This window comes from Acanthochromis polyacanthus, chromosome 23 (assembly GCF_021347895.1).
Source record: "Acanthochromis polyacanthus isolate Apoly-LR-REF ecotype Palm Island chromosome 23, KAUST_Apoly_ChrSc, whole genome shotgun sequence".
Lineage (NCBI taxonomy): Eukaryota > Metazoa > Chordata > Actinopteri > Pomacentridae > Acanthochromis > Acanthochromis polyacanthus.
Genome location: NC_067135.1, coordinates 7956275 through 7982073, shown reverse-complemented (window position 1 = coordinate 7982073; position 25799 = coordinate 7956275). Strand labels below are relative to the sequence as shown.

Here is a 25799-nt window from a genome sequence, read left to right as displayed (position 1 = left end):
GTCAAGCTACAACTTCCAAAGTCAACAATGAGCTTTTACGCTCATAGATCTACATATAGATGATGATCATGTAACTTACCGGGCAAAAAATCACCTGGATGGCAGAGGGGTTGCATGTTACAGTGCTGTCAGTCAAGTCAACCTTCCACTCTGCAGACTAGTGGTTTATCATCACATGAACAAAAACTCTGCTTTATTCTGAGTTAAATCTGAGAGAGACTCAGAAGAAGTACGTCACCAACTCAGCTAACTTTCCATTAAGGTTGTTGCTAGAGGTACGGACCCGTACCCGTAGCCTGTGGACTACGGATATGGCACTTGCCATTTGCCAATCAGATACGCGAGATCTGGTCACGTGACTCCTAGTAGACGCTAGCTGTACGGACCCGTAGCATCGGTACGACAAGTACGGACCCTAAACCTGACCCTAACACTAACCCTAACCTTAACCTTTGCTTACCTTTCAACAGTTTGCAGTGGTTAGCAGCTTCTTGACTCGCGAGACTCGCGTACGGGTCCGTATCTGTCTGGCAAATGGAAAGTGCCGTACCCGTAGCCTGTGGGCTACGGATACGGGTCCGTATCCGTAGATACTACCTTCCATTAATGCCGTTTATAACTGGTGTGAACATTTTATTGGGCTCCCATTTTCTAGAAATTGCAATAGAAGACCAATTCACTAATTCAACTGTGCAGTGAATAGCAGTGAAAATGGGAATTAAGTTGTTTAACAGCTCTGAAGTGAGCTGCCACCTCTAACAACTGCCTTCCAGCTGTCACCTACGACACCCTGTTCACAGCTGAGCACATCGCATGATGATGTGACGGATGACAAACTCAGGAACTGAGTGAAGAAAGTGTAAGTCAGAACTTAAAGGAACAAAACAGTGAAGACAGAGCAAACAAGTTGGAATAAATGGAGCGTTGTGTTAGTTCAGGCACCCCAGCTGCTTCACTTATGTTTCATCATCAGACTGCCATCGTCAGCCGCTTAGCTGCCAGCTGAGTAGTAACATCCAGTCATAGTCATACAAGCGAGCACAGTTCATGACCTGACACTTCTCACAGTTTATGCTGACACATTCAATTTCACACTGTGCTCCGCTGCAGGTCCTGCCGGTCCAAGTTTGACCAAGATCTTATGGATATAATTAGATTTATTAAAGGAGCAGTCTTACTTTTTGTCAAATTAATTTAGCTCTTTTTTGTAGAGGTTTAGATGCTCTTTAAATGTTTGTGTATTAACCCTCTGAACCCCAAAGTCAGACTCGAAAGACATGTCAAAAATAACCGTCTACGTATTACTCATCTATAACGTGTCCTTCTGTTGGGAACTGAACCAAATCTAATCTTAAACTTGTGCTATTTTATCGAAATCGCTTCGTTCTACACATCTCATTTTAAAAATATGACAAAAATAAGATGTTTGCAGTAATCACATTGTAAAAATTTTTGTTAAAAAATTAAAAAATCTGTGTTCCTTGGCCCAGCAGTGAAACCATGAGTGACTCAGCAGTGACCAGAAGTCACATGACAAAACTTGGGGTACGTATCCGCTGAATGTGTAGGAGCCATTGAGTGCTATGGTATAAGTAGGAATCAGTCTTTGTCCAGGCAGGTGTTCTGCCTGGAAGGTAAAACAGTTTTGAGCGCTGAAGAAGCCAGCCACGGTGAATTGTTTGTTTGAGATTTAAAAAAAATGCTGGATTACAATTGCTTCAGAGCAATAAAAGCACAGATTATTGAAATGTAAGCTCTTGTCTCGGGCTCACTTCATCAGATGCGGTAAAGTTTGTTGGCATGTCAATTATTCAAGTCCTGGTGAAGCACCTCAGGGGCTTCAAGCACTGGCTTAGCCTCTACACGTAGAAACTACTTTAGGTCCAGAGGGTTAAGTATGGAGGCAGAGGGCAATTAGCTTAGCCTAGCATATAGACTCTCAGCTTAGCTCTCTTCAAAGTCCACAAACATGTCAATTAGCATCTGTAAAAATCACTAATAGCTACAGATCTATTTTGTATAATCCAACAACAAAACTGTCCTGTTGGCATACAGACACATTAATTAGTTTTCGAAGGGCTAGTAGACAGATTTTTAAGCTAATCACATCATATTTTAATCAGGGTGGTATTGATCCTCTCATCTTCAAAAATATGAACCAAAATTAGCTCATGTGATTGTGTGCTGCTAACCTGATAATTAGCCATCTCGATCAGCTGCTCCATGTCTTTATCCGGGTGCCTCTGCTTCAGCTCCTTCAGCGTCCTCGCCATGTCCCTCCTGGCCTCGTCCTCCTCGTCCTTTGCTCCTCCTTCCTCCATCAGCCCTCCGTCCAGCCCGCTGTGACAGTTCAGCGCTATCTGGCCGTCCAACTCCAGCATGTCCATTTTGGTGAAGCCGCCTGGACCCAGCGCTCCTCCCCCGCCTTCTCCGTCCATGCCTCCTATCCCTCCGTCGGCTCCTCCCTCTGTCTCGATGATGATGCCGCGATTCTTGTCGGCACGGTAACGCTTGCGGACGTACTTGTAGAAGAGGAGGCGGCGGTCGGCTACCCAGGCCTGGACCACGCAGAGCGGGAAGCAGAGGAAGGTCAGCACCGCCTCCCAAACCTGGAGGAGACAAAACATCGTTAGCAGCTTCCCTCCTTTTGATTTCCTTCCTTTCCTCTTTCACTCCTCCTCACCTCCACCTCTCCAGGGGAAAACACGCTCAGGATCAGGTAAAGCCAAATGTAGGCGAAGATACTCCAGGCCGCCGTGACGAAAAACACCCGAAGGTGTTTGATTTTGCGCGTCTCTCCTTCGGGAACCACGTAAACGCACAGGGCGATGATGACGAACATGTTGAAGGCGGCGCTGCCCACGATGGTGCTGGGACCCAGAGAGCCGGCCTCGAAACCGTGGCCGCACACCTGCAGGACGGGGGGAAAAAAATCAGATTACCGCGTTCCCATTACACCGTGTATCGCTTAATCTAATGTGTGGCCGAGCGGCTCATATTGCACCGACCTCAATAACAGACAGCAGTATCTCGGGGGCGCTGGAACCCAAGGCCATTAGAGTGAGATTAGAGACGGTCTCATTCCAGATTCTGACTGTAGCCGTCGTGGTCTCACCGTTCGATTTTTTTATGGTGATCTCTTTCTCCTGGGAGGTTATGACCTGAAGAGGAGCAGAAAGAGGACACAAGAAAAAGAGCTGGCTGAGTTTAGTTTAGTTGTCCAGTATTTTAAACAGCACCCACAGAGCCCCCTGAATTCAATTACATTTATTGTGTTCCACATGGGAATCGACAGATATGGGATTTATAGGGCCGATACCAATGCCGATAATTAGTAATTGATGAAAATGGTAACCGATATCTTTCAGCTTATATACATTAAATGTAATAGCAGAGAACTTGTCATTCATAACTAGGCTTATTCATTAATAATAAGTGATTAAATTAGGACACTCTCCTCTGATTATGTGTCTCCTAGTTACATTTGCTGTTCTTCTCTATTTTCTTCGTCTTTCACTGTTTTGTCACTTTTATTGCCAACTAATCTGAAAGCATTAATGATTGTTTTCCAGACTGTTTCAGCTTAATCTGTGGCTGCCTTCTAACTTAGCCGCTAGCTGTTAGCATAGCCTTAGCCACTGTAAGAGCAGTGAACTTCCTGGTTTGTGCTTCTTGCTTTGAGACCACAGAGTGATAACAGACAGATATCGGCCACGATAATCGAAGACGCCAATAATCAGTCTATCCCTGGTTCCATACAATTTCTGCACACTATCAGATCATGAGAGGATACCCATAATGTAGCCTGACTGTTTATTCATCCACCTACCTCTATAGAAGACATGAATCGGTCCGCTATAATGCTCATGCCCAGGAACATGTAGATGAGCGCTACGAAGTAAACAATGGCCCGCGCCACTTTATCCCCCACCGAGGGGTTCTGAGGGTTCCACACAGGCAGTACCACTCCTGAAATTAAAAAGAAATATATCAGAATTTTGCATCACAGAATCACAAGCAATGCATATGTGCAACAATTTTGTGCCAAACCTCACTAATCTAAACTCAGCGAGTGCGAGCATCTTGCAAAAAGCTCCGCAGCAAACCTGATTAAGGATTATAATATGTGGGGAGATTTTCCATATGCTCCCATTTGTCCTGTTGAAATGTACTACATGCGAGAATTCAGGGCTGCAATTTGGCACAGTCAGGTGTGTAACTCACCGCCGCTGTGTTTTTTTTGCTAATCGGGCAATGACACGTTGCCGCCTTTGTATGATGCGGTAGTGTTCTGCATATTGTGCTGACATTGTTCAGCTCTAAACACCGCATTAGCACCTGGCAAATAAATCTCTGTCCTGCTAAGCCTCTGGACCGGCTGCACCAAATGGGCTGGCAAAATATACCGCAATAAATGCCAGAAGGTTAGGCCATTTTGAGGTTAAGGTGTCCTCAGACCAATATATAAATCCTACCTGACGAGAAATATTTAGCAAACTGTGAAATTAAGCTGCAGAAAAATTATGGTTTGATATTGTAGCCTCCATAGGAACACCACATTATGGAGCCTGTTAGCGCTTCACGGGATAATTCTTCCCATGAACAGCTGCATATATAGTTTATTTCCCTGTATTTTCTGTATAATCTCAACGTTCTGAAAATCCAGGATGAATAATGCAAACAGGACAGCGAAGAATTGGTGATTAAATCAGCATTATATAAAGGGTGAGAGAAATGATAAATGATTGCAGCAAAGCAGCATGATTTAATGCAGTGACTGAGACCATTATAGCATAAATATAATGCTTAAACATTATTTTTTACATAAAAGGAAACTGTACTGAATGTATGAGTTGCTTTTTCTGAATGTGAGTGCTCCTATTTTGGTGTTGCCATGGGTGCACACCATATATTTCTACATGCAAAGGCCTTAATTTGAATTGAAATCAATCTATAGATGTATTAGAGTAAACCAGTACTTAATATTATTTCACAGACTGTACAATAAGTGTGCAAAACTACCAGCTGCTAAAAGCGTATTGCAAGTGCGCTCTCCTAATATAGTATTTAATACAGGTGTAGTGGTGTTAAGTGGCCACTGAGGTATGAAAAAACATTAATATGAATTAATTAGTATGCATCGTTCAGTCTTTTAAAGAGACTTAATTTATATTCTACATTAAAATATCCATAAATGTTAACTGTCTGAGCACCAAACGGGTTCCAGGTTTTGTCACATCTTTACCCACTGTGGGTTTATTTTTCACTGCAACATAAAGTCCTGCATCTCTATGGAAACAGCACAACCATGGCTAGAAGTAAAGAGAATTAAGAAATGTCTCAAGTGCACCATAACAAAGTTAAAGTGCTATAAATCACGAAAAAGAAAAACAAACTTGAATTTCTTGCACTATTTGAGCATTTTTCCAAGTGTTCTTTGGTGCTCCCAACATTGCAAACAGCAGGTACAGATAGCCATTTTGCCATAATTTTTTGTATGTTTCCTACTTTGCTCCTCTTTTCTTTGCAAACACTGCCTGCAGTTCAGCTAAAAAAGTCTCTGAAATGTCATGTGACTGTTCATTACAGCAGGATCAATAGTGGCTTCACGTTTGCACCAAGGAGTGCAGAATTTTTTTGGTTTATTACAGTATTTTACGTCTCTAGACAGTTTATTTTTGGTAAATTATTAACTGACACGTTAAAGCATTTTGATTAAATGTTATGATTTTAATTTTGGTTCAGATTTTTGTGAGAACGGCAGTCGCTGATGAGCAATTCAAGAACTGACAGAGCGTTGAAAATCCAACTTTAATTTTATGTTTTTATAGTTTCTGGCTGTAATAAATGATGGGATTTTGGCATTGCTTTAAAGATAACGCGTTGGTGGATTCTGGGATTCAGAGGATTAATCCAGGTTTAGGTCATTAATCCAGGATTAATGACGTCAAACCTAGAAAATGAACAAATTAGCTTCCATCACCTTTACAACTTAACTTGAGCTTTCCAGCTGCCTTAATGTAACAGATGAATAGCTTATCTCAAGCAGTCCTATTGTTACACGGCATTTAGTAGCAACATGTACGGTGTTTTAGCAGAACATCAGGACAATCTGAAGTAGTTTCTGACGTATTTCTTTGCCTACCTCACCATCCATCTATTCATACCATCTATGCTGTCTGACTGACAGAACAGGAGGGGCTGATGTCTAAGGAGGTTTTTGGGGAAACCCAGTGAGAGCACAAGGGGAAACCTGGTGAAAAATGAGATATTTGAGCGTTGCACCATTTTGTGAAAATATATTCACCATTTAAGATTGATGCTGTGAAGCTAAGTTTTCCCTGATGACATTAAAGAGCGAGTGTGTCGGGGTTGAAAACTACAGAAATCCATGCAGTCGTGTTAATTCCCACAAATTAACCCTCATGTTGTCCTGCGGGTCTAAATTGATCCAGTTTAAAGTTAGAAAATGTAAAAAAAATATATTTATTTTCACAGTGAAATTTCTAAAGTCCATATTTTCAACATTTTTGGGAAATCTCTGAACTTTTTTTAGTGGAAAACAAGAAATGCTAAAAATGTTTCTTAAGAACATTCAAATAAAAATCAACCAAAATCCAGTGAATTTTGCTGGATTTTGGTTCTTTCTTTTGGTGAATAAAGAAAATAGAAGTTTTACTGATATATATGTAATCACTTTAGATATTTTTAGGATTATGTTAGAAGATTTTTACTTATTTTTTGAAAGAATTTTCTTGCCAGATTTAGGGGATTACTTTACAAAAAAAACTTTTAAAGGAAACTTTTTAGGAATTATTGGAATTTTCTTCCTGAAGGTTTTGCAAATTTTCAGAAATTTGGGGGATTTTTTTTTTTTGTTGAATTTTTAGATTTTTTTTTTTCCAGACAAGGAAATAATATTCTTTGGTGGCCATAAATGAGGACAACTGGATGGTTAAAGCACAGTTTTCTCACAGACAACCCACCTTCTTGACACGGGTCTCCGCTGGCCGAACAGTTTTTCTCTCCGGAGCTTGCGTGGATGGATCCGGGCCAAAACAGCAGCGCAAAGAAGGAGAGGAGGAGGAAGCGGGATGGTCGGATGGAGGAGAGGGAGGACGGAGCCACGGACATGGCTGCCATTTCTGCCGATGCAGCCGAACCCTCACTGGACTCTACTGAGGTCTACTGGGTCAGCTCAGTGTGGGTTCAAAACCTGGAGGCAGACAGGAAGAGGGTGGAGAGGTTATTTCACCTTTTAATGACACCGTCTACAATCACATGAACAAATTTAATCGTTCTCGCTATAAAAATGCCTTCTGCTGCGTTTCTATCAGCGGTAAGGGTATTTAATTAAGGCATGCTGAAAGTAGTAAAACTTGACAATAATACCACAGGGTGAGGGAAAAACATCACCAGCCTGGGAAGTCTGTCAGCAAAAACCTTTTATCTGGTGTCTGAAAGCAACATCAGTTTTAATAGATCTCAATAGAACCTGGCTGCAATGTGCTTTACGGTGGATTTAAACTGATAAAATGAAAAGGAAAAAAGCAATAAAAGCAGTGATGAAAGGTCATTACATAAAAACAGGTTTTAAAAGACACAGTAGAAGCGCAGCAAGTGATGATACATTTGTGGCCAGCATCTGTAATAAAGCTGATATAATAAAGTTGAAGAAGCTTCTCAGGAGGCCAGATGGGGAAAAAAGAAAAAAAAAAATCAATGACCTCTGGTTTTTAATCTGGACTACAGAACAGTCAATAAAAGCTTCTTCTTCTAGTTTTTTTTTTTTTTATAAAGCTGGACAGTTAGAACTTGGAGATTGTTTTTGGTGTAGATCTCCTACGAGGCTGGTTTTGTGCCAGGCCTTCCATCCATTAACACTCTTAAAATCAACTGTGGAAACAAGGAATGAGCCATATATTTCCCTCATCAGGTGGTGGAGACCAAAACGGAGCTAAAAGAAGACTAAATGTTGGAAATGTTGGCGTCAAAGTAATCCAGAGTTTAGCTCCATTTCTTTCGAAAACTGCTTGCTAACACATTTTTATGCCAAGTTTCCAAGAGAAAAATGTTTCATTGGTTTGTTTACAACTTATTGTATCTCTGCAAAAGAAAAGAAAGAAAAGTCACTGTGTGTTTGTTAAGTTTGTTTTTGGGTTTGGTCATGGAAGACATGCTGCCTGAGAGAAAAAGCCAAGCCCCCACTGCGCTACTATTCATGAATATTTTGGCATGAGTGCATGTCGAAGGTGAAAACGTTCACACCGCTGAATCCTTAACTCGGGGCTTTCACTCTTCTGAACGGGGAGAACATACTTGGCACAAACTGCAACATTAAAAGGAGGTTTAAAATAAGATTTTTTTCAGCGTTTCCACGATTCCCTTGTGCAAATCACAGACTTAAATGTAGTCTTCCGTGTGTGAATCTTTACACGCAACTGGATGTGTGTGCAGACAGCTGTAAATGCAGATTTCATGTCTGGCAGTAAACGGAAGCAAAGCGGCTGACGGCAGATGTGCAGCTGCAATATGTTTCCATGACGAGGAGGCAAAGTGGCACCAAAACGAGAAAAGAAAGGGGGTGAAGAGGAACAGCTTGAACTGGCAGGATTGGGTCAAATCAGTGCAAGCAGACACACGTGTGCACAAACACACCAACACAACAAAGCATGTCGGTCAGCCTTGTGGTGCTGAAGTTTCTGACCTTGTACTGACACACTCTGGGCTCTCAGGGCTACTCAGGCCCAGACAAAAAAAAAAAATGCTGACCCTGTTTTCACACAAACACACACACAACCACAGTTAGTCATCGGTCCTGACATTAGCGTGGAGCTGCTGACCCTGTCTTCATCCATCTTCTAGGGTCTCGCTGCTCTGACAACAACCTGTCACTTCAATACTCAAGTCGCTTCTCTCCTTCAGCTTCCCTCCTCTGCTTTGGTCGCTCTCTTCTGCTTTATCATTCGCTTTCTGTCCTTGTAACCCTCTTGTTGTCCTCATTTACGGGCTCCAAAAAAATATAGTTTCCTTGTCTGAAAAAAAAGGAAAAAATTCAGCAAAAACAATTCCACAAATTTCTGAAAATTTACAAAACCTTCAGGAAAAAAAATCCCAATAATTCCTTAAAAGTTTCCCTTAAATTATTTTATAAAAATCCTCAAAATTTGGGAAGAAAATTCCTGTAAATATTTACAAAAAGTGATTAAAAGTCTTCCCCCCCAAAAAAATCCTTAAAATATCTAAAGTGATTCCATATATATCAGTAAAACTTCTAATATTTTCTTTAATATTCACAAAAAAAAATCAACCAAAATCCAGCGAAACTTAAAAATTTCCCCAAAATGTTGAAAATGTGGACATCAGAAGTTTCACCGTGAAAACAATTGTTTTTTTCCCACATTTTCAAACTTTAAACTGGGTCATTTTGACCCGCAGGACGACATGAGGGTTAAACAAAAATAAAAGGACTTCACTGCCGTTTCTTATTTGTTTTTTTTCAGCTTAGAGTCCTAAAAGTGTATTTAAATAATTAGAAACTTCCACATCTTGGCTGCAGTTGTTAGAAATCTCCCAACATCCTCTTAGTATGCAAATTCAATTTCAGTACTTTGCACACACTTAACCCCTCTAGAGGAGCTCGGGGCTAAAATGATCTGTGGGCGCAATTAGTCATTAACTCGATAAGGTATAAATTTATGTATTAAATACGCCCAGGCTCAGGACACTCAATATGGGAGGCTAAAGATGATGCTATACTGCAGGCGAAAGAGCTAATTTAGCAGCAGAATCACAGATATGGCTGTTTCTATTCTACGCGTTCTCCTAGCCTACATTACCCACAATGCAACTGGTGACAGATTTGGGTGCGTTACCCAATCACCAAATAATGTAGCCTCGAGCTGGTGGAACTTCAAGCAGAGATGAGCTACACAGGTCTGATGAGCTCAGGTGTTCCTTCACACATACAGATTTTATTATTTTTTTCCAGTTTCAAGGCAGTCTATCAGACTTCACAAAACTCTGGAGACAAATACTTCATGCAACGTTTTTTTGGCAGGGTTGCCAAAAGTCTGTTAAGGCACCTGATGTGCAAAATCAGTGGACGTCTCCATCATTCATGCTTTATATTTTGTCTTTGGGTCACAGAAATTACCACTACAGTGAATCTGAAGCCCTCAGGGTCCTTGAGAATTTGGGATTTTGGGGCAGTTCCCGTTTCACCCATCCTTGATGTTGGTTTGCTTTGTTCCAAACAACAAAAACAAAGAGATGACTGTTGGTTTGACGAAATAAGCCAAAAATCCATAGAAGTAAGTTTTTTGGAGCTTTCAGTCATCTACAGGTCTTTGTCATGGTTTGGAGTCTGCAGTTTTCACCATAAATGACAAACAAATAAAAAAATTAAACTAAAAACTTGACTTTCTTTCAAGTGCCCTAAGAGAGATTTCGAAAGATGTTCTTTTTAAAAAAGAATTGTTACTCATCTAGATTCTACTGCCCTTATGTGGCCTTTTGTGAAAAAGTCTTGATATATACTGATCAGTTGTATTTTAGACAACTGCTTCCACTTCTTTACAGCTGTTCTACATTCCTTAAAATATTTAAGTCTAAGGAATTGTATTTTTGAGAGCATAGTATTTTTTTGCTATTGATTTTTTTAAAGTTATGAATCTATGTGCTTTTTTTACAATTAGAAACATGATGAGAATTGTAAAAGCTATGCTGCTTTGGAATTATATTGTGTAATGTCACAGTTGCACCTTAGAAGCTCTACTCTTATTTTGGTTAATTTTCTTTATGGTTTTTATAAGAAATGGAATACTTCTTCTATTTCTCAGAGACACTGGAAGTGCTATAACGCCAAAGACACATGTAAGTGATCATTTACTACTTCAGTTGTTTTTTTCCTTACTTGTCTCCTATCTGCTGTGTGGTGCTGTGTACACAGCCTGCAGTTCAGCCGAGAAGTCCCTGTATTTTTGTCATGACTGGTGGGCTTAGCTGAGCAATTCATGGCTTCATGGTGTCACAGAGGAGCACTGATTTTTTTGTGTATTGTAAGATCTAACCGCTGATTTTTGGCAATTTTTTCCAATAAAATATGTCGATACAATTTCCAGCTTAGATTGTCTCTAAACTTTCTTCAGCAGTAACACTGAGCCTTCTTCTTTCGCCTGCTTCACTAAACCTCCCCTCTTTCTTCTCCCTCCCAGCCTCTCTGTCAGACTCCCACATCCTCATCCTCCTTTACCCCGACTTTATGTCCACCATCTCTCTGTCCTCCTACGCATTTGCTTTCCACTTCACGTCTCCATATCTCCCGCTTACTCTGCCTTTCACACCTCCTCTGAGTCCACGCTTTCCTGCCATCCTCATCCGTAAACAAATCTGTGCCCGTTTCACTCTACAATATGTGCATCTGCTGGCTCAAAGGCGGATAAAAATAGCAAAAACAAAACCCTGGGTTGACTGAATTTCAGCTTCGAGCGTATGCCGACAAACTGAACGTGCAAATGGCAACAATGCAGGCGGAATGGAGAATGAAATGGCTCAGGTTAAATGTGCAGCTGTGGGTGAATTTCAGCTTACCGCTTCAATTTTGAGTCAAGGTTTTGATAATTAGCATGGATGCATTTGTGCTGGGAGAAAAAAAAAACCTATTAGCCTTTTCGTGGGCTGAGTGAAGCTGGCCTTTAATTTTCAGGGCTAACATAAGTGCAACCTTTCAGTAATAAAGTGCAAGGCTGCATGAAAGAGAAATGTCTGCTCGGAGAACAAAATAACGAGAAAAGGAAAGATTGTGCAGGAATACTGGAGCATCTTCAGAAGAATCTATTATCATAGAACAAAGTGGAAACATGCTTTTATTTTGTTAATATTTCCAAGACTTGATTTGATGTGTGGCTTAGACTGTGCTGCAAAAGAGGAACAGTCGCCTCTTTATGGTCTTGAGTTTGTTTTCGAGGCCCGGACCAAAGCTCAAAATGACTTCTTAATCCTGCAGCGAGTGTGTGTGTGTGTGTGTGTGTGTGTGTGTGTGTGTGTGTGTGTGTGTGTGTGTGTGTGTGTGTGTGTGTTTGTGTGTGTTTGCATTCATGTGTGAGTGCTCCTTACTTCCTCAAGGCTTTCTCTTGTAAGACATGAATCATTCTGACAGATCACACACACACCATGACCTCTTCTCATTTGACAGTGATGCTCATGCAAGTGTGTGTTCGCCCGCACACAGACACGCATGTAAATGACACACAGAGAAACGCACAAACTGTACAATCCATTGACTCACCCTCAACACACAAAACTGTGAAATGTTTGTTTTCCTCTGCTTTCAATCAGGCCAACAGGTAAGCATGTGATAAATCTGATCACTGGGAGGCTTTGGGATGACAAAGGAGTCAAAAAATGTAATTCTTTCTATTTTTATAAAGTCAAACCCACATTATAAAACTATTTCAGGTCTGTATTTTTCAGTAGTTGCCATTAAGATTCTGCAATTGTCTTTTTTTTATTATTTTGGCTCAATTCAGACTGCCTTTGTACATACAAAAACAGCAACACCAAGCAAAGCGTGCACATAATCTGGTGTAATTCACATAATTGAGATCAACCTGAATGATTACCGCAAACGCAACGTTTCCCGAGGCTTCGTATGGGAACCATTAGCAAATCTCTGGGTGGCATTAATTGAGAAGCAGTCACAGGCAATGGAATGCATTTGTCTCTGAGGTTAGAGTTTACTATCATTCATCAAAACCTGACAATAAAATGAGAAAACAGTCAAATGGGGTGTTTTTTTGACAGTGGAGCAGCTTAAATATTACAGACAATAATGAATGTCTGCATCAAATCAGCTTATAAACTGATACCACTGCTTTTTCAGTTTAGAAAATACTACCAAATTAGCCAGAATTGAAATTTTAAATTTAATGAAATAACATTTACAGTCACGCCTGAAATTACACATACCTCTAGCAAATTTTGACTTAAAGTTACTTTTATTCAAACAGCAAGTTGTTTTTTATTGATTGGAAATGATACAGGTGTTTCCCAAAAGACAATAAGATGATGTACAAGAGGCATCATTGTGGAAAAAATAAGTTTTCAGCTTTTGAAAATAACTTCAAGTCAAAATTCGATAGAGGTACGAATAATTCCGGGGTTGACTGTACGCTTTCCTCTCTAATAGAATATATTTTTAAGCACCCGTCTTAACTGCTTGAAATGTTAAAATAGGAGAGATTTTAAACCCTGAACTAAAGATAAAGACATATTAAGCTAATTGTGCGTTTCTCTGTGTGTCAACTTACCTCAACTTGAATTTAGTTTTAAATCAACTAATGCAGGAATTTGAGTTTAACTGATGAAAAATATTAGGCTGATGCAAATAAAATTATTACGTTAACCAAAATCATCAAAATGTTTGTAACTTATCCACATTAACACATTATCTTCTTTTTGCCTTGCCATCATACACGTAGGCCCCTTGTAATGACGCCAATTATGACCACTTTTTGCCAATAATCGGCAGCCTTTTCAATCAATAGCCAATGCCATGAACTGAAGTCAATAGATATTACTCTGATGTAGTCACATGACATGGCTCCTCCAATAGCATCAATTATCTGCCACTGTACCAAATCAATGTCATCTTATTGAACTCCAACTCACCGACAGAAGAGGAGTTCTAGCTGAAAGGCATTAACTGTCACAGAAGACTATCTCATGGTGGCCCTTTGCTAATAAACTCCCATAATGCTCTCTGCTTGCCAACATGGAGTTGCCAACAGTAAGAGGCTCCACCTGGTGGCCCAATCAGGTACTACAGCTAACCTACAATACATTTTCTGACATCTATGTTCATTGTTTTCTTCTTTACAGGTTCATATATTCCAATAAAGCATCCCTAGTCCTATGAATTCCTGCTTAGAATGTATTTTAAAACAATAAAAGTACGCCAGAACAATGAACTGTATGGACCAAACCAAACTGTCTTGACACCAGAACAACAAGACAACGTTTGCCCGAAATGTGAATTTTTGAAAATGTTAAGCACAGTTTGTGCCAGAGGGGCCTGAGGACGAGATGAAGGCAGACAACGCACATATTCACGCCCACCGTGAAGCACATCACACACACACGAGCTTCAAGCCGCTTATTGAAAGCAGTAACAGAATTGACCACGGTTGTTGATTCATATCACATCAGCCGTTCTCCACTGCTCTGCCTCTTTTGGCGCCATGAATCACCACACGTGTTCTCGCGCACAAACACAACACCGAGGGCCGACGTTTTCTTTAGTGGCATTTGAATCGTCACGTTTTCACGGGCTCGGCTAGCATTCATACTTTTCATTCCATCCAGAAAGTCACGTGACCTGGCGCTGGGGTGTAGAAAAGAAAGAAACTCAGCCACTGAAGTGACATCATAGCACCATTGTGAGTGTAAATCACCTGTGACTCCTTGAAACACCCTGAAGAGAGCGAGCTGAAAAAAAGCGTAGGCGGCGTTTAAGGTTTTGTAAAATCTCTTTGCCCTGCAGATATAACTGCAACACAGTAGTGGCTGGACCAGGAGTTAAGCTCTCTCTGAGGACGACAAGTACACTTTTCCATTGCTTTCTTTATTTGCTTTGAATCCAGAGTCATTTAGTTAGTTTTATGGCAGTGTTGCATGTCGTATACTCTTTGAAAGATGCAGATTGCAGACCGCTGAAAAGGAATCATTTCTCTCGCTTTATCTCACTACCTCCATTATTCCATCCCTCTCTGCTTTGTTTCATCCTCCCTGTCATGAAGTTTGACTCTAAGAGGCTCTTTCTCACCAGCCTGAAGCTTGTAGCCATGATTCATATCAGGCAAATCACTTTATTTAAAAAAAAAAAAAAACGGCATTAAGTTGAAAGTTTTGCAAATTCTCCACATCAGAGGGAGAAGCTGAGAAGCTATTTGAGGGTAATATTCACGATGGATGGAATCCTGCTGTGCCTCTAGTATTTAAGTCTTTATGGGGGGCATCAGAGGCTTTAATTATACCATTTAAGCACAAATGGAATTCATTACATTTCTGATAAGTGAATGCAGCCAGTAGATCTTCATTAGGTCCCTTCAACATAATATCACACTGCAGAATGTGCAGGAAAAGATTGAGTAGGACCAAACAGACAGGATGTCAAATGCAGTATTGCAAAAAAATACCTAAATTGGGTTGGATTTTGTAGTTTTGCAACATCTCGTGCGACTACAAACAAGCTTGAGAGCTCATTCTGCGCTACACACAGCAACAGTTCGAGTTTAAGCCGCAATATTTTGAGAAGTAGCATTTCCCGAGTGTATGCATACTGCATGGAACATTAAGGACGGCTGTACTCAAAGCAAAAAGAAAAAGTGTGCGAGCCACAACACAGCCTCGGGAGACGATCCAGAAAGCTCGTCTTTATCTCCTTTTAAGCCCGAATACATCAGAAGCTCCTTTTTGTTAAATTGGTCTTATCTTCTCACATCTTATCTGCGTGTGTGATTCCATCAAATCTGTAAAAGCTGTTTTTTCTTGTTGATTAAATTTTATTTTATCCACATTCACACTTAATCCCTCTCTGCCAACAGTTCATTCTGACATCTATTATGAAGAATAAAATTCTGCCTCCATCTCTTCTCGCTTGTCCTTCGTTCTTGGAGCTATCCGTCCTCGTTTCCTCCATCTCTAAGTTATTCTCCACACAGGGGGCGAGAAGAAGCCAGCGTAACTGATCTCGCTCGTATCTTCAGTGTGTGCGTCTTTGTGTAGTTCTGTAAATTTACTGGTGTGTTGCTGGGTGTGAGCGAGTGCATGGCGATGTGTATGTGCAAAAGTACATGCGCGACTAATCATTGGCTGCACCCGTGGATGCTCCAGGCTGAAGGGGGGAGAGAGAGAAAGAGAGAGGGGAGGCTTGGTGGTAAAGGAAAAGAGGGGAGGCAATGAGGCGGCGAGGCGAACCCAGGAGGAGGGAGATGTCGCGTTGGCCCTCTGTGCCGGAGCTCGACGGCCTCGGTTCTTTGGTTACAGGACAAGATTAGAGGAGAGATGAAGAGGATGACGCAACAGGGAGGGGAGGAGGAGAGAAAGGTGGTGAGAAAAAGAAAACAAATGAAAAGCTGAGATAAAACCTCAGAACTGCAGGGCGGAGATGCACAGAGATAAAGGAGGAGGTGGAGAAAGAGAGGCAGAGTGTGTGGCTCTGGGATTACAGCTATCGAGTTGCTGAAGAGCTGATGAGATGCGTAATTAGGCAGATTTAAGGGCGATAGCGAATGCGCCCCACTGGGCCGTGGATACAGCTGTCCAAGCATGTTACAGAGCGCTGTGAAGTGCTGCCCACACTCCACAACACAGCGCAGATTCTAAGGCGACGCCGAAACGCAGCCCAGTGGAACAAAAAGAAAGACATCAGGGACGCAGTGAGGCTGTCCCCTCCAAACAGCGCTAGAAGTCCATGCAAAATGAGGCCCATGCATCAGTGGGCTTAATGTCTGTGTGTTTGTAGTTCTGAGAGGATAGTGAGTGACAGCTGTCCACTGCATCTGCAGCACATATAGAATGAGCACTTAACACTAAAATGTTAGATTTCTATGAAAGATGCAGACAAACTTAGAGATTTAGAGGCAGCAGTGAATGCATCACAGGGAGTCTAAACTTGTTGGATTTGTTAGTTGTGTTTTGCATATAGCTGTCAATATATGAATATGAAGCAAACATTTGCTACAAATGTTGCAAAAAATAAAAGACACACATGAAAAATTGGCTTATTTTACCATTAAATGCATTGGAACGAATAAACTAGGCTGCATAGCACCATCAGAAAGTGTTGCTATCGGCCATTTTATGCATAATTAATAAACAGTAGAAGAAGATGGGAACAAAAAACAATAAGATGAAATAAAAACTTTGACCAAAGAAGAATGCAATGAGAACTCAGTGGGAAGTGTATAAAATATTGCACTAAATGTCCACAGTTACTGCGGCAGAAGCTGATCAGTCATGAGTACAAGTTTGCCACACCAAGTTAATAGAAAATGGTATTTCCTTCTTCCACAATGCCCATTAACTTTGCAAAAACTACCTCAACTGAGCATGGAAAATATTAATCAAGGATGTTCTTTTTTTAAATTTGCAGTTCCCATGAACATTTTCTACTGTAAATCACAAAAAATGCCTTACGGGGGCCACAATAGCTCCCATGTATAAGAGTATAGTCCTTGATGCAATATTTGGATTCCTGGGTCTCCTCTTTTGAGCAAAAAAATTGCTTTTCAACTGGGCTATGGACAGACGGACCTGTACAAACAGATTTACAGAGCTTGCAAATGCATCCTGCAGGAGACCGAAGCAGCCACTGATGCACGCAAAGTAGTGAATATTTCATTGTTGTATTACATACAGTGGAAGATGCATTTTTCTTTGAGGTTTAATCGCCTTCTTACTTCCTTGGCCAACAGCTGCAGGCGGTGAGCAGCGTACGTGTGGTCAGTGCTCTGATGGACACTCAATGTTTCTCCCTACAGGACTGTGCTCAACATCGATTCGCCCTGAGCTCATCCATCACTCTGAGGACAAACACTTTCTCCACACACACACTACATCACACACATTCGACTAGCACAACGCACACAGCAATGTATAGATGACAGCATGAGTCATGTAATGTGCAGGAAGTCTGATCAAGCCTGCAGCCAAGGTCACGGAGGTTAAGAAACAAAGCAACCCTGCAAGTAATCCCAAACGACCTCCCTCTTTGTCCCATATTTCCTCTTTTTATCCCTCAAAAACCTCACCTTAATTTGAAAACACAAACAACAGCCAACTTGCCGTTCCTGTCATGTGGATCCATGCTGAGATATTTTTCGGCCTCGGTATAATTTAAGCAGCAAGAGACGGCGAAGTCAAGTTCATGAGCAGAGCAGTCTCGCTGTTTTTCTTTCCCCAGAAGAGCACGGCATACTTATTTCACCACAGGCTACCGAGTCAACGTGGGTTAATATTATCCTGTCTGAAGCCACAAAACTTCTCCGCTCTCTTATTCTGCCTTAATGTCTGATTCTCTGTTTTGTTTTCATCTTCTATGATGGGATCTAACTCTTGTTACAAGTTCTTATGTCACATAAAACCACATAAAACACAATAATATGTGCCGGCAGCCACGGTTCTTTTCAGTAAACTCTGCTTCCTCTCCTTCTCTGTCCCTTCTTGGGCATGCTGCATGAACATGTGGAAGTTTGTGTAGGCGAGGACATCAGCCAAATGAGGTTAAAAGGGTTTTAATGGGCTGTGACATTAATACGGGAGAAGATGATGCATGATGTGATGACGCCGGCCGAGTGTGGGGTTTGTGTGCGTGATTGTGTATGTTTGCGAAGTTTCTTTTTGTGGTGGCGTTTGGAGTGCGTTTCTGAGGGCAGAGGCATGGAAATTGGAGGACTCTGGAGGTGGAAATCGATTTGTCTGAATGCATAAATAAGGCAGATTTTCGCCAGTAGCAGTGGTGGGCATGCGTATGCTGTATATGTGAGTGAGGTGCTGGATGAGTGTGAAGCTAATCAAGCGACATGCAACTGTGATTTATTCCAACTTCTGCGCCGCAGAGATGACTCTCGGAGCCGCACGACTGAAAACGCATTACAGACATCAAAAGGAAAAGTTATATATGTAACTTTAGTCCTGTGAATTCTGCACGAACAACATTGTGGTCACATCTAGGCATAAAAAATGCTTACAGCTACTGTTTACATCCTAAGAACTGCAGTAAAAGACTTTTTTTTTGGTTCTTGAAGTGTCCTCACATCTAATCCAAGAGGGAATGTTGTTTCATGTGTTCTGCTTGAGGAAACGTCCCATATTTAGCTGGTGAAACCTCGAAGAACTTCCTACAAACAACATCCTAATCTACTGCAGACCATCCTAAGCCAAAAAAAACAAAAACCGCGTACATCCTCCTGAGACCCAGCCCATTCATTTATGTCCTCTATATTGGACATTTCTCTCCCTAAAAAGTTTCACCACTACTGACACCTTGAATCATCCTTTACTATTCAGTCGCAAGATTTGGGGGCGACAGCATATCCCTGAGTTCTAGTTAGACCTAACGAAGCTTCTTGGATAAGACGTAAAATGTCTTTAAGAATCAAAACAAAGTCTCAGAAGTAGCTCTTAGGATTACCATGACCAGATATGACTGAGAATTCACACAGACCTACAGTTTATGTTGAAAAAATACATGCATGAGTAGTTGCCCAACAGACCGACTCCATACAAGTAAAAAAATAAATAAAAAAGGCTGCATCTCTTCACGCAGGGCCACCAGCAGTATGAACATCTGTGGGCACATTACTGCCACCAACACTTAAAGGTGGAAAACACGCAGGATGTCGACTGAATGGTGCTCTTAGTGGCCAAAAACTCCACAGGGTACCTTTCATTCTCTCTGGGAAAAGCACATCAGGCATGACTAAAAACACTACAGCCGTTTCAATTTGAGGCCGTTTTAAACGTAACAAAAAAAAGGATTCAGGTAGGAGGGAAAAACTGGTCGTTACCATTCAAGTCAGTCAAAAGCTGTCGTCTGTAATGGCGGCTGTGTAACGCATGTGATTAATGATGACTGAATTATTGCTTTAATTCCTTACATAATCTAATGTTCAGTTTGTAATACGATTGTGGGGCAAGTTGTAATTGGTTAGCTTCACTTAATCTTGATAGTTTTATCATTTTAGTGGCTGGTACAGTAGTTTCTGGAGGTGATTTCACTCTGTCATATTTTTTCAAAGGTATTGTTTTGATCGCTAATCAGATTTTTATACTAGATTTGTATTTTTAGCACTCTACAGGACAATAATTCTCATAATCATATTACTCTGACAAATAAGTAATCATTCATAATGTATTCCAGATCATAAATTAATATTTGGACTGAATCTGACACAGAGCTAATATTGAAAATGTATTTAAGTGAAGCCAATGTTGAATCGACCTGTTCTGGCCAGCAGAGGGCGACTCCTCTGCTTGCAGTTTAAATAGAAGCCTATAAGAAATAAGCCCTACTTTTCACTTCATTTATTACTTCAGTAATAATTTTTCTAATGAATATATGTTCTTTATCCCTACTTTCAATTCTCCTTCAATCAGGGTCATGTTATTTTTGTAAATCATGGTTGCATTTAGGGTAAAATACACATTAAAGCAGGGTAGGCTTTTGTGATTGACAAGTAGCCTTGCCTCTCTATAGTTTCACCGTTTTGTCCAAATATGGCTCCAAAAAAACCCCAAAAAAACAGATGCCAACGGCCAAATTTCCAAACTCCAGTCTTCAAAGTCCACGTCACGGTTGCTCCATCCACCTCTTTAACACAGCATCCTCCTCATCCCCCGGGCTTGTTCTAGACAGATGATGCAAGCCTCTCTCCCTTTTCTTTCCCATCCTCACCCATTTCTCTGGCATCTGTTTGCCCTTTCTTTACCCTCCCCTCACCTCCCGCTGCTCCCACCTCCTGATGTTCTTTCACAATCCCCGTTTATCATTATTCCCCTTCTCTTCCCTCTCTTACACTCGAATCATTCTCTCATTTTATTCATCTTCCTTTTCTCCTTCCCTCTGTCCTGTCCCGTTGCCTCTTGTGCGCCACGAAACAGCAATCTCAATAAAGAGGCTAAAGAAAATCCCCTTGTCACTGGGAGCTTAGAGGGAAGAGAAAGAGACGCATGCCATTTGCTTGTACATCCATGTGTGTTAGTCAAAGGGAAAACACTAGAACATTATTGGTAGCTGCATTAATCCTTCCTGATCTCTCTTGTATATCCCAGAGAAGTGAAGTCAGCACACACTCATACACCTGTCAGGTACACAAACTTCAATTTTACATCAACATGATGACACTTTCACTTTATGTGTGCAAAAAAAAAAACAGTCATCTTTATCTTCTTCCATTCTCTTCCTGCCACACAGTGTTAATAAGTTTGGTATCCCATTAGTCACCGTGGTAACAGCATAGGGCCAATCATGTTCTTAAAGCCAGCCATTTTCCACACTCTCCATGCTTCCAGTTGTTCTGTTTCTATATATAGACATCTATTTTCTCACTGTTTCTCCTCTCTTCTCTCCATCCATCTATCCTCTTACTCTGCCTGTCACCCATGGATGGATTACTGAGCAGAGACCCAAGAGAACACAAGAAACTTTTGGGTTCACCTGCAAAAGGTCACTAGAGGAGACTCAAACTGACCATAGATAGATGAAAAACTGTTGTTTCTCAAAAAAAAAAAAAAGTACTTGCTTCTGACATTAATTGCTTTGTGTAAATGAGGCACTGCCTTCCCGAAGGATTTATGTTTGAGCTGGAAACAAGTTTCTGTCACTGTCAGAAGCTGAAACAGTTATTCCATTAAAAGATTACAAGAGCAGCCAACAGTAAATTAATCAGCAACAACTGTAGTACTGGATTCATCATTCAAAGCCCTTTCATCAATAAAAAAGTGATTCATTTACTGTGTTTTTTCCCCTGCTTTAGCATGCATGTCTTTGAATGAGACTGCTGGGTAGGTAGAAGGTTGGAAGCCGATAAGTGACTGCATCAAGAACTGATCTCGGTTGGGCTGTACAAGAATAGATGAGTACAGAATGGAGAACCATAGAACAATGCTAACACTACTGCCTGTTGTATATGTTATTAATTTTGGTGCAAAAACCATTGAAATCTGTGGCAGGCAGTGTTGTTTTGGCTAAAATTCCATAATAACCTTCCAGTATGTTGGAATTAAGGTGGTCTGAACACCTCTTAAGGTGTTCTAAAATTTAGCAAAGGACGGTAGATTTTAGCCAATCCCAAGCCTTTTCACTAGGGATATTCTGATCTAGGGTTTTCCGCTGATTTGACCCAAGTCATTTGAAAATATCTGTATATATTGTGTTATATTTAATTTTATTACTACTAGTTGTTTTCTCCCTGTTCTTCGTTCTATAGTATCTTTATTTTAATCATTTTCTTCAATATTCCCAAGGTGACACCAACAGCTGAAACCAAATTCATTGTGTTGTGTGCGTACTTGGCCATTAAAGCTGATTCTGATGTTCAGTATTTCCCAATATTCAATGCGATTTTCCTAGACACACAAAGTATTACAGATTAGATGTCGTAGCTGGTTGTATGCTAGTTGGCTTAGTTTGTAAAGGGCCGCCACGACAAAGTCCTATGTGAAGCTTAAAGACTTCGTACATAGATTAAACCAAGTCATTGAGGATAATGTGTAATAGGTCACATCATGTGTCTGTGGCTTTAACTAACAGCGCTACCATTTGTAGCATTAATCAATCAATTATTGGCTAGAATAATGTGGTGATATGACGTACACGGACAATCTTTATTCAGCAGTTTGGAGTTTGAATCCTGTATGAAGACACAATGAATGCTGACCTTTAGTTTGTCTGTTTTCGCAAGCTTGAAGTATACATGTATTCATCTGCTTCAGGAAAGGGAGGGGCTGCAGAGAGAAGGCTGCATATATTTAAATCCTGGCTTTCTTAGCTTTCCTTTTCTCTTTTTTGCCCATTTCCATTTCAGCATTATGAGACTTGGGTGAAAAAAAATTGCCAGACATTTTCTAGTTCCATCTGGCTTCTGTTATGTCATTGAAAAGATGTGATCTGAGGATTTTGGACTGCTGCTGGAACAGTGCAAGACGACATCATTTTTGGGCTATTTTAGCGAGATACTGGACATGGTATAGCTAAAACCGAACAATTATCAGATTAATTAATTAGCTGAACAAATGATTCAGTAGAATAAACAGCAAAAATAAACTGTAGTTGCAGCCTTAAAGATATTTTTTTAGTAAATAGCAAGTATTGAAGTGGCTGAATTTGCAATATTGATGCAATTATGAAGCCATCACATCTTACAGACATCACCTGAAACTTTATTGATCAGGCCACATGGAAAATAATTCATACTAAAGAAAAAAGATAGATTTATTAGACATTGCTGCTGCTAGATTCACCAGTAAGCTGTATATGATTCATATTTATGAGATTCTGTCTTCCCTCAGTGAGTTTAAAGATTCATGAAGTACATTGTCAGCCGCGCTGTGACACGGTGAAAACCTCTCATTTTACTGCTGCAAATATTTTGGCACTAATACGGAACAATGAGTAGGACAGCTCTTATCTTGAGTGCCATGTGAAAGGAGCAACCCTGTCGCATTGTGTGACATTCAAGTGACTGAAAGGAAGATCAGAGAGAGTAAAAAAAACACACAAAAAACACTAAATGAGAATAGGGAGCAGAGAGAGTGCTGTTGTGGCATTACCATGGTGATTAATGGGATAGGAAAGTTATTATCATTATCATTATGGGTATGAAATGAGTGGGTGATGCACTCAGTGTGTGTGTGTCAGTGTGATGGGAGTAACCAGAAAGTGATGTTAGCAGATTATTCATAGGGACACCATTAAATAAATCAATTAGATAAGAGGGTTTTCCTCATGTATTGCACCGTTAAGTGGAGATTACAACAACAGGCTGAGGCAAACCACCATGCACGCACTGCATAATTTCAAATAAGTTAAATTAGGTTGGTTTGAGTAGATGTGTGAACCAAGTATGGAGTGTGTGTGATGTTTTCTATGGTCGAATAAACCATCAGAAGACTTGAGGAGTTCAAAATTTGAACTCTAGCTAAGTGTAAAACCAGTTGGTTCAAGTCCAATATCAAAAACTTCTTTCATTGTCAGAAATCCATTCAGGAAACAGGTGAATTAGATTTAAAAGTATAGTGAATAGTCAGTTAGCGCGGTTAAAAATGGTCTTACATTATTTTTATGAAGAGACTACCTGCAAGGATAAACAATGAATTCCCCAAAACTGCAGTTCCTCAAATGACCAATTGAGGCTGGATCCAAAAGTGAGTCAACCCCCATAGACCCCAGTGTTAAAATGTACAACTTTATAGCAGAAACAAACACATTTACAATCTGGTATAAAAACTGTTTTGGCTTGTATATCTACTTTAGTCTTTCATGCAAACTGTAGAGGGGGTGATTTTTTTTTATAGAACTCAGCAGTTTCAATTATATTAAGATTTGAGTTAAGCATAAAGAAAGTGGCCCTGAGTGACTGCCAACACGTCTATGGCTGAAATCACCACACTGAGCTTCATACAATCCTTCAGGAAACCCATGAGTGACGTCACAGAGAGTTCGTCTCCAACTTCACATACAGTTGATGGTTGTTCCACAGAATTTCAAGTAACTTCAGTTTTACAACTCATTCACAAGCTGCTTTAATGCATCTAATGAATATTTTTGATTAAATCTAGTGAAACATATTCTATCTTCAACACTGAATCATTTGGATGAAATGGAAGAGAAATCCTATTGCTAACTTAGTTACACAAAGGACCAGCCTACACATTCTTCACATCAAACAAGAACTTGATGCACGTGATTGTGTATTGCTAATATGACACTTATTACCTCCGCCAAGGAGGTTATGCGATCGGGTCCGTTTATTTATTTGTCTGTCTGTGGACAGGATTTCTCGGAAACTACTTGTCGGATCTTCATGAAATTTTCACCAGAGGTGGATCTTGGACCAGGGAAGACTCCATTCAAATTTTGTGTTGATCCGGATAAGGATCTGGATTCTGGAGCCGGATTTAGATTTTCCAACTTCGTATCATTTCTCCAGAACTAATGAATCGATGGGAATGTAATTTACAACAACGTTAGATCTTGGGGTTCTCATCAATCTTGCTTTACCATCCACATCTTCCCTTGGCGGAGGTCAGAAATCTCGGATTGCTCTTGTTTTCTGAATGTACTATGACCAGTTTTGTGGAAAACCTCCAAAGCAAACTCCTAAACAGCTACAAGTTTCTATTTCAAGCTGCCAGGTGGTGAGAACTACAGTTCTAGCATCAACTAAATTAACTCACACATGCATTTATTTCAAGTAACTGTGCAGGAAATCAATGTCGTCATCTGGGTTGCTGTGGGAAACAAGTATGTCCTACAGTCTAATCAAAGGCATATATATCAATTAGAAATGTGCCAAAAAAGGAGTTAAAATTAGATTTTACAGACATGGGAACACAGTGGAATAAGCAGACTTTTACAGGTGAGAAAAAGAAGACGTCTGCACGTCCTGCAGCTGCACATTCTGCTGCAATGACCAGATGTACAGTGCAGAGCTCAAACGTTTTCTCTCAGTATCTATTAATAATGCTTGCCTTGTCTGTAAAACTTTGTTCTGCTGATAAATCCACCCAGAAACCAAGAACCAAAACATGCATCTGTGCTCTCACTGTGTTCCAACCTGCTAATAAAGCCAGCGAGAGCGTGGCTGCTGTAATTATGAGAGGGGGTGTTGCTCTGTTTGTGGGTGTGTGGGCGGACACGTGGATAACAGAGTGAAAGGAGCTCCAATATTTCACTGCCGCATAGACAATTAAACATTCACATTAAATGACACAATGTGAAGTAGCTGGAATGAACCTTTACTGCTATTATGAGGAACAGAATAGTCGCTGAGGAGCTGCACACACACACACACACACACACACACACACGTTTGTACTTCTATCTTAGTGAGGACATCTATAAGCGTAATGCATTTCCTAGAGCCTTACCCTAACCTTAACCGTCACAACTGATTGCCTAAACTTAATCCTTACCCTAACCAAACCTCAATTCATACCTGTTCTCTAAAAACAAGTCTTCACCCTCAAACATAGCTGTTTCAAAGTGAGGACCGGCCAAAATGTCCTCACTTTGT

General features: G+C 40.6%; 1 protein-coding gene across 5 annotated transcripts in view; it reads right to left on the bottom strand.

The window, feature by feature from the left end:
• LOC110962325 (sodium/calcium exchanger 1-like) overlaps window positions 1-25799 on the bottom strand; it is a 129427-nt gene that overhangs the window by 66553 nt on the left and 37075 nt on the right. For all 5 annotated transcript variants that reach the window (XR_002596427.2, XR_002596426.2, XR_002596428.2 and 2 more), the window contains exons 2-6: window positions 6987-7216; window positions 3830-3969; window positions 3009-3161; window positions 2684-2911; window positions 2193-2609 (exon numbers count right to left, since the gene is read on the bottom strand). Coding sequence is in view for 2 of the 5 variants with exons in the window: in XM_022210259.2 (XP_022065951.2) it covers window positions 2193-2609; window positions 2684-2911; window positions 3009-3161; window positions 3830-3969; window positions 6987-7143 (1095 nt within the window). In the remaining 3 variants the exon portion in view is untranslated. The remainder of the gene's footprint in view (window positions 1-2192; window positions 2610-2683; window positions 2912-3008; window positions 3162-3829; window positions 3970-6986; window positions 7217-25799) is intronic.